The sequence below is a fragment of the Protomyctophum parallelum genome (genome assembly GCF_964188405.1).
Source record: "Protomyctophum parallelum genome assembly, chromosome: 19".
Lineage (NCBI taxonomy): Eukaryota > Metazoa > Chordata > Actinopteri > Myctophiformes > Myctophidae > Protomyctophum > Protomyctophum parallelum.
The window spans coordinates 17,135,877-17,144,574 of NC_139717.1; the positions used below are offsets into that span (position 1 = coordinate 17,135,877).

General features: G+C 39.1%; 1 protein-coding gene and 1 long non-coding RNA gene across 2 annotated transcripts; both read left to right on the plus strand.

Moving 5' to 3' along the window:
* The first annotated feature begins 451 nt into the window (after positions 1-451).
* LOC310876258 lies at positions 452-1,927 on the plus strand. The gene is made up of 3 exons (XR_014570712.1): positions 452-642; positions 1,209-1,323; positions 1,670-1,927. It is a non-coding gene; the product is annotated as an uncharacterized lncRNA (long non-coding RNA).
* Positions 1,928-7,113: 5,186 nt separating this feature from the next.
* Positions 7,114-8,408, plus strand: LOC310876802 (C-C motif chemokine 13-like; the record flags this gene model as incomplete). The annotated part of the gene is made up of 3 exons (XM_083790456.1): positions 7,114-7,210; positions 7,295-7,403; positions 8,303-8,408. 3 exons carry the CDS (start codon positions 7,114-7,116, stop codon positions 8,406-8,408), a joined length of 312 nt encoding a protein of 103 aa, XP_083646582.1.
* Between the last annotated feature and the right edge of the window lie 290 nt (positions 8,409-8,698).

An 8,698-nucleotide genomic window follows, 5' to 3' on the forward strand; every position in this document is an offset into this window, starting at 1 on the left:
AGAACATTAGAACATTAAAGGTATTTTTTACATTTCCAGAGTTTCTTGCTCTGCTATCAAATAATTATACAACCCTTTCTCATTATCATCATTATTAATTCGTTATTTGCCACTTCCTATCACCTTAGTGCCTATGTACCCACTTGACATTGATGTATTGTTTTTATTTGATTGTATTGCTGTTGCTATATGTTTTTTCTTTTTCTTGACTTGTACAGCACTTTGGTCGATGACAGTCGTTTTTAAATGTGCTTTATAAATAAAGTTTAGGCTATCTAGGCTATATGAACAATTGCATGCAGGATGTGCACACAGTGTATACGTGTATGCACCTCTCTGTTCTCAAACACTGACCACAATGTATTTCCTTTATTGTAGTCACTCAACCCCTCCCTCACACCGCCACATGTTGCCACCCTCCTACACTACCACTCTTAAGACATGCTGTGTAGACCGGACCATGCCAGGCAGAGAAACAGACAGTTACAACTTGACACATGAATAGACTGACAGACTATACAATAACAGTAATAATAGTAATTATCACAACAACAACAACAACGAGGATGAAGAAGATGGCAGTTATTCTCGTGGTCTGCTGTGTGCTGCTCTTCTCCTCTCTGGATGTCCAGGCACAGCGGAGTAAGTATACTGCTTTAAAGGACCCAAAATTCGACTTATTTTCAATCAATTACACTTTACACACCCCATGAAGTTTTTCTTATTATTTCTTTTACACATTCCTGCGCAAAAAAATTGATAACGAGACTCAAAGACTGACCTCCTCAGTCTCCTATTGACCGATGGCCCGGTCATCAAATTATTGTCTTTGGAATGTGACAAAAACATAAAAATCTCCATGAATACAAGGCTTCATGGGGTGATACAAAATAAGTAATTTTTGGGGGAGTGAACTACTATAGTAGGAGGAGGCTAAAACACATTTCTGACCTTAACTGATCTACTTTTAATTATTTGTTTTAAAATTAGTTTTAATTTCACCCTCAACTAGATATTAGCGTACATTGCTTTGTTTGATCCGCATTTATGTCTGAAAGATGCTCTATAAATAAATGATTATATTATTAATACTGGATTGTCTGATTTTATTCATGACAGAGACCTTTTTTTTGATGATCGGATTTGTTTTCTGATTATTCTTGTTATTACACGCTGTGTCTCTATCTCGCTGTGTCTCTCTCTTCCAGGCAACGCTAGTGCTCCGGCCGCGTGTTGCTTCAAGATCTACCGCAATCCCAAACTGAAGAACAGAGTGGTGACCTTCAAACGCACACACACTTATTGTGCCAAGAATGCTGTTGTGTGAGTATTGTAGATCTTACGCGTTGTGGACAAATAGATACACCTTGTCAAATATATATAACTACTGTGAACTGTCTCTCAGTCAAACTCTGTTGAGTTAAAGTAGGCCTATACAGAAGAAGGCCTACTTTCTTTTCAACATACTTAAAGCTGCACTGTTCTAACTTGATCTAAGGCTATTCCTGCACAGGTTGCTGTAATTTTTACAATTTTTTAGCTAATAGAATAGAGCCTGCCTGCTTGAATCTTATTACACGTAGTAGTGCCTACAGTATTCAGTGAGGAATGATGAAAAATGTATAGAATGCCTTGATGATTGAAATCTTCCTCTCTAAATCCTTTCTAGGTTCACAGTGAGGAATGGTCGCAGGTACTGTGTTGACCCGACCGAGGCCTGGGTCCAGGATGTCATCGCAGATGTGCAGGCCAGAACAAAGAAGATCCAATAAACTCTGCCACCCAGACTACGGCCTGGCAGAGAGAAAAAGCGTTCTAGGGCAGTGGATTTCAACCATTTTCATTTCAAGGTCCAATATTTATTTGGCATTTGAATAAAACTGAACTGGTCACCCACTTTGCTAGTGGTGACTAGTTTAAACAGCGAGCACTATGTAACCTTTTTATTTTATTTTATGTATTTTGTCTCCCTGCTCTTCTTTTGAGACATTTTGATCAAAAGGTCTTTTCTCACCTAGACACCATATCTGACATGAAATCAAGCCTGGGATGGGGTCTGATGTGGTCTGATGTGGTCGCAGTACACTCTTATAAGTAATGGTACTTACTTAAAAGGTACTTACTTAAAAGGTCTATTTTATCCCACCGAGTGGAATATGCATAGGTCTCTCTTCACATGGGTTTTGTACCTCTGATAACTGTGTTGTCCTTTTTTTTTTTTATTCTTTGTCTATTCCTTCCTTAATGGGAGTCTATCAATAGCCATCTACAGTACTGTCATGTTTGGTCATTAATCTCATAAAAAATTTTTTTACATATTGTTGTGCCTACTTATGTGTCTTTATTTAGTTAAAAACCAATAAATATACTTTATTTAAACAAATCATATTCAATATTTTCATTCACTGCGACCTTGCATGCACAGCTGCTATTTTTAAGAACCACTGATCTAAATCCTAGCTGCTAAGTTTTCTAAAAAGTAGTAGGCCTACAGTATGTTGCTATATAATCTAAAATTATACAGATGCTTTCCTGGTTTTAATGGGTTTATCTAGTCTCTTTTCTTCTCTCTATCCTGACAATAATACGACGGTGTATTAGGGACAATCTATTATGTATTACATAATAATAATAATAATAATACATTTAAAAGAAGTTGGAGGGAGGTGGGGCAAAATTCTGTCATTTCACTCAGAATGTTTAATGTAGAACATTTCCAGCTAATACTGTTCTTTAAACAACTTAAGAAAGCATAAGAAAGCTTTTTTTCTTTTCATTGTATGCACAGACGTGACAAATTAGAGCATAAACCAACATTAGGTATCTTAGGAAACAGAGCCGCGTCATTCACACCTTGGCATAGATTGTGCAACGTATGTGGTGTTGACGATGGTGGTGGGAAGCGTTGTCTAACACGTTGATAGCACTGTAGGATGGATTCACATCATTGTTATACTCGTCAAACCATTCAATGACCTCTTGTGTCCTGTGGATGTGGGCAATTGGGCCTTGTCATACAGGCTGATCTGTGTCGTTTCGGACTCAGCTGTCCCTGCCACTAATTACATCTGCCCAGCAATAACTAGAGATGTCCCGATACTGTATCGGTATCGGGGAAAAATATCAGATCGGCCCTTATTTGTCATATCGGGTCATATCGGTATCTGTGAATATGCCAGTCTAACCACCGATCCGACACAGGGGTAAGGGGTTGACACTATGGCAGGTAATTGAGGTAAATAAAACGTTGAGGCATGTGGAGTTTGCTTTGGAGCAGAAGTAGCATGTGCTTAAATTCATATTTAGAAAATGTTTCAGAGAACTAAAAACTGAGATGATGGTCATGGAAGGGATACTTTCTGAAAGCTTCATGGGCAAAGATAATCGACTTCAAATTTTCAAAGAATTGGTCTCTTCTTAGACATGGTAACCTGTTATGGATTTTTTTAGCCTGAATGTCTGACTGTACCTCGTGCAGTTTACATTTTTGACTAATAAAGTATTCAGTCAATCAACTCACTCTGAAAAGGGATAAAGGGATTTTTCAGGCGGGGCTAGATCCTCTATTTAAATTCAAGGAACCCCAGTTTGATATGGAAATTTAGCTCATGGACCACCATGTACAATATGCACACATTATTGTACACTTCTAGGACTACAAGAGTGTCAATTTGTACACTCTTGTAGTCCAGACCAAACTATCATTAATTTAGCTGGGGATTGAAGCCCTTCAAAGAGGAACCCTGGGGTCCCCAGACCCCACTATGATGAGCATACTAGCCTATTATGTACTGCAACTGTCATTGCATCACACAGCTTTCAGTGCTCAAAATTAACCACAGTCCTTTTCCTTAATTCTATAGGCATGCACACACATGCACTTTAGTATAGGCATTATAGGCCTAGTTGTTTGCCACTGGATCTGCCATTCACTTTATGCATGCGCATACCCTCTATTTTAGCTGTTCCACCACTGGGATTTCTTAGGACTTTTGATATGTTGTTTCTGTTGCAATTTGTTTGAACTTTGAGGTGTTGTTTAAAGTCATTTAATTTAATTAATCAAATAGGACTTTTCTGTTTGGATGTATGGGCTGTCAAGGCCAGCAAGTAGTTTTTTGCCACTCAGTAGGCATTCCGCATAACTTCTGGGTATGATGATGATGTCACGCGCATACCTCAATAGACAAATCCACAGAGGGTTGCCTGGGTGCGGCCATTACTGAGGTGTACCATTAAGCACAGCAGCACTGATTAGCCTCACCTGGCCTACGGAGCACCTGCTCCATGGATTACACCTCAGTAATGGCCGCGCCCAGGGCACCCCTCTGTGGATTTGTCTATAGGTGATGGTACCATTAATCACCTATAAGGCAAAATTCGCAAAATGTCATTATGCTTTAAGTTAAGTAGCATGTGACATGTCAAACTAGGGGGGGTTTCATGATTCTGACTCCATTGCAAGCATTTGTTTTGCACAAAACACACTCCTTGGATGGTGGCCATAGCCGTTAACCTCTTTTTTTTAACCATAGAATGTACTTACTCAACCCTCTAACCCCCCCCCCCCCCCCACAATAATGACCTGGCATTTGTAATGTCTACATCATTTTCTATTTAATTTACATTATAGCATTTGCATAGGTCAAGGTCATCGAGGCTAGGGCAAAGCGCTACGGGCAAGTATAGTGAGTTGCATGATAAAAGATATAAAGACAGACTGGAGGGAGAGAGACAAAGAGAGAGAGAGAGAGGTTTATATGGACATAAATGTGCATGCCTCATATAGCAAAAGCATGAAAAAACCCTCTTCCTGTGATCTGCATATAACCGAAGAACCAGTCTCTCTGTGTGTGTGTGTGCGTGTGTTCGCGCATGCGTCTTTCTTTGTAACTTTTGTTTGTGCACGTGTTGAATGATGATGACATAACTGTGAAACTGTGAAGAGCGTTTCTTTTCAGATTGCCGAAATGCATATAGGCCCCCTAGGGCTTAAGGTATGTTTTGTAAAAATCAAAGTAACTAGTAACTAAAGTCTTCTAATAAATGTAGCGGAGTGAAAGTAGTAAGTACAATATTTGGATGCGAGATGTAGTGGAGAGTACAAAGTAAAAGTATTGGAAATCGGAATTACTCCAGGAAGGTACAAATACCTAAATTCTACTTAAGTATAGCCTACAGTACGTAAATAAATGGAAGGAAAAAGGAAGGTACAGGTAATATACAAAATCTGCTAAGACCTGTTTACACCATAGGGTCCTCCATTTTCAATTCATCAGAACATTTAAAGTCGACTTTAGTCGAAAATACAGTCGACTGAATATCACACGACATTTTTAAACCTACAGTTGATTTAGTTGACTGAAATGTATTTTGCCAGTCCTTGATTTAATGGCTGATTAGACTTTGTTACAAATACAGTAGGCCTATGTCTATCCTAACAACAGATTGTAAGCCCTTTTCTTAGTTTTATGTATGAATCAGTGGTATTTATTTTATATTTTTCTTGGCATTTCTTTGTGTAGTTGTCTGTTGGTTTGTATCATTTAGGCCTATGTTGTTCTGTAAAGGGGTATTAGGGCTTGTTTGTTTGTGTGTGCCGCGACGGAGCGGGCGGTAGAGTTTCTGCTATCTGCGCGCTGGTTGTGGTGGGCCGGTCTGGGCCAAATTCACGCGAAAATGCCCGGGCCGAATTTTTGTCCCAGTCCAGCCCTGTGCCTCGCTACAGCCATTTGTACCTTATGACACTTTATGAATTATTCCTGCAGGTATTTGACCTCTTCACAACACAGTGTAGATATACTGTATACTCACTACCCTAAATGTAGACGGCACTTTCATTTCAAAAGTCCAAGCTCCCAACTTCATTTATCTTTTTTTAGGAATATCTTTTTAAATAATATGCACATTTCTCACCGATCTTGCCCCCATATGATGGCCACCCCCCATGATATCTGTTTGTGATGAAATATTAAAGAAGAGTAGCTCAAGTTGCCATGTATTGCTGTGCCTGTACTTCAATATATTTTGATGAGAAATATTTTTGTATGGAATATTGTACATTGTGTTTAGTGATGGTGTAACAAAAATATGTTTAGTGTTCTAGAATCTAGGGGTTAAGATTGAGCAACACTGTTTAATGAATCATCAATAATATTTCATTGAATCATACAGTACATGTAGGGAATCTCTGTAAGGGTCAGTGCCTTTAACCCATTAAGATCTGAGGCCGATTATACAAATACAAGTTCTAAACCAGTAGTTCCAAACACAGATGTACAAGCTTGCAGTGTGGCACAAAGTGGCATGCTGTGAGCCTGTACACCTGACATTTTTTAATATAGCCAATTCAAACAATCAAAAGTACACAGCGGCGTGTTTAATATCGGGTCATATAAGAACTGTGTTCCAAAAAATGAAAAAATTTTCATGGTGGTTTGTTTGACTCATATGGATGTGACGCATCAACTGAAGGCGAGGAAATTATAACGTTACCGCCATCAATTGAATAACGTTTTTGACTGTAAGTCAAACACTACATTTTTCTGATGCAATCATCAGAATGCCAACGGCCTATACCACAACTTCCTCTTATCAATGACAAGCTGTTTATTTATTTTTTATTCTTTTCCAATTTAGTAATTATGCCAGTTGATTCCTCCCCACACACATTTCTGTATCGTCACATGCTGTTGGATCCCAGGCCTATTGGATACAATTGAATTATGAAACTTCTCCGCCCGAAACAGCTCTGTAAACTATACAGAGCTACATATATAGATAAATTACTTCCTCCACCCAACGGATGAACGACTGACGCCATATGGTACTTCGATACTAGATGACGAGGAACTATTACAGCATGCAGCATATATTGGGGATGCCCACACCACACACTGAATTATATTACGATAAGTGTACTTTTAACACCTCCCCATCCCCACGTCAAGCAACGACCATAGTTTGGTTTCCTTAATAATTGGTAACACCACCCACCTACACCTCCCAAGACATATACACCCGTGTGAGACAGAGCAACAAATAGTTACAACTTGACAGGTGAAGAAGACTGACGGACTGCAAATATAATATATTAATAATATATTACTGACGATGAACATGGAGGTGAAGAAGATGCCAGTTATTCTAGTGGTCCTCTGCATGCTGCTGTTCTCATCTCTGGATGTCCAGGCAGCACCACATACCGGTAGTAAGTCTGTTGTTTATTTCTTTTTCTTGTTATTCCGCTACTTGCCTGCATGTCTCAGTGTCTGACTCTGTTTCTCTCTTCCAGACTCTGGTCCATTAGCGTGTTGCTTCGGCCATTGGGACAACCCCCTGCGTGTAGACAGAGTGGTGACATTTCATCACACAAGCGTTCACTGTGCTAGAGTTGGCGTTGTGTGAGTATTATGTTATGCTTACCATTGTATTGTATACCAACACATACACATTGAACACATTCTACAGTACGTTCACTTGGCATAGACTCACATCCAGCATAGTTTTCAGACAAGAGACAAGATCAGTTCCTCATCAGGTCCTCATCAACACACCGAGTCGATCTGATTGACGGTTCTCGAGATATGCAGGCAGGAATACAGACAGACAGCCAAGACAGACAGACAGACATACTGTAGGGTCGACAGACAGAAAATCATATAATGTAGGCCTATACTATACAGATATTGCATACAAAGATTCATGGAATGTATGGAGCGATGCCACAAACCACACTGTAAATTAGATTTGATTTGAGCTACCCTTTTTATAAACAGTTAAATTTGAGATGACATGCTTAGAGTGACAGCTAATCAGTGGTGGGAAAAGTACTACATTTTTTAATCAATACTGCGATATAGAAATTCTCTGTTAAAAGTAAATGTAACAGAGAATTTAGCTATTGAAAAATAGCAGATCTACAAGCTCATAGATCTGCTATTTTTCAATACTTGTATGTATGCTATTTTTGAAAAGTCGTTAAAATGTGGCGCAAATCATTGAATATATATTTCAGAGCAAACATTTTTGAACTAAAATATTTGCTTCTGGGGGGTCCCTGGAACTACATATTTTGAGATGGGGTCCGTGGCCCAATAGAGATAATTATGCGGGTCCTTGACATAAAAAAGGTTGAGCACCACTGACATAGAAACATAGGTTTTTCAGAAAAATGCTTTGATTTAGAATCCTTTTTTTATCGACCACAGTCCAAAATGAGTTAAAATAAGATCTGGTTGCAAAAGGGGTGAAGTGGCCCTTTAAATGATGCCCACTCTCTCTATCTCTCCGTCTGTTCTAGTTTCACAATGAAGTATGGTGCCAAGATCTGTGTTCACCCAACCAAGAGATGGGTCCAGGATATAATAAGACATGTGGAGGAGAAGTCCAGACTACTGGGCGTGTGACACTGCTTTCATGAACACCTTGGTTTTCTTGTTAACTATAGTGGTATAACTATATATATCTCCCACATTTCTCTAGTTTTGTTTGTTTTCTCCGATCCTGACACAAAATTGTGTCCCAGAATTTCCCCCTGCAGTGAGGGGTGGGAGAGGCTGCACAGCAGACAGCTGGACTTTGAATTTCTCTAACTATATATAAGTAATAATTTATGAAAAGCTGCTACAGTGAAGTCTGTTCACAGAAGTTGTTGTAGGATATGTGGGGATTATCTGACGAGGTACCATTTGAGTGG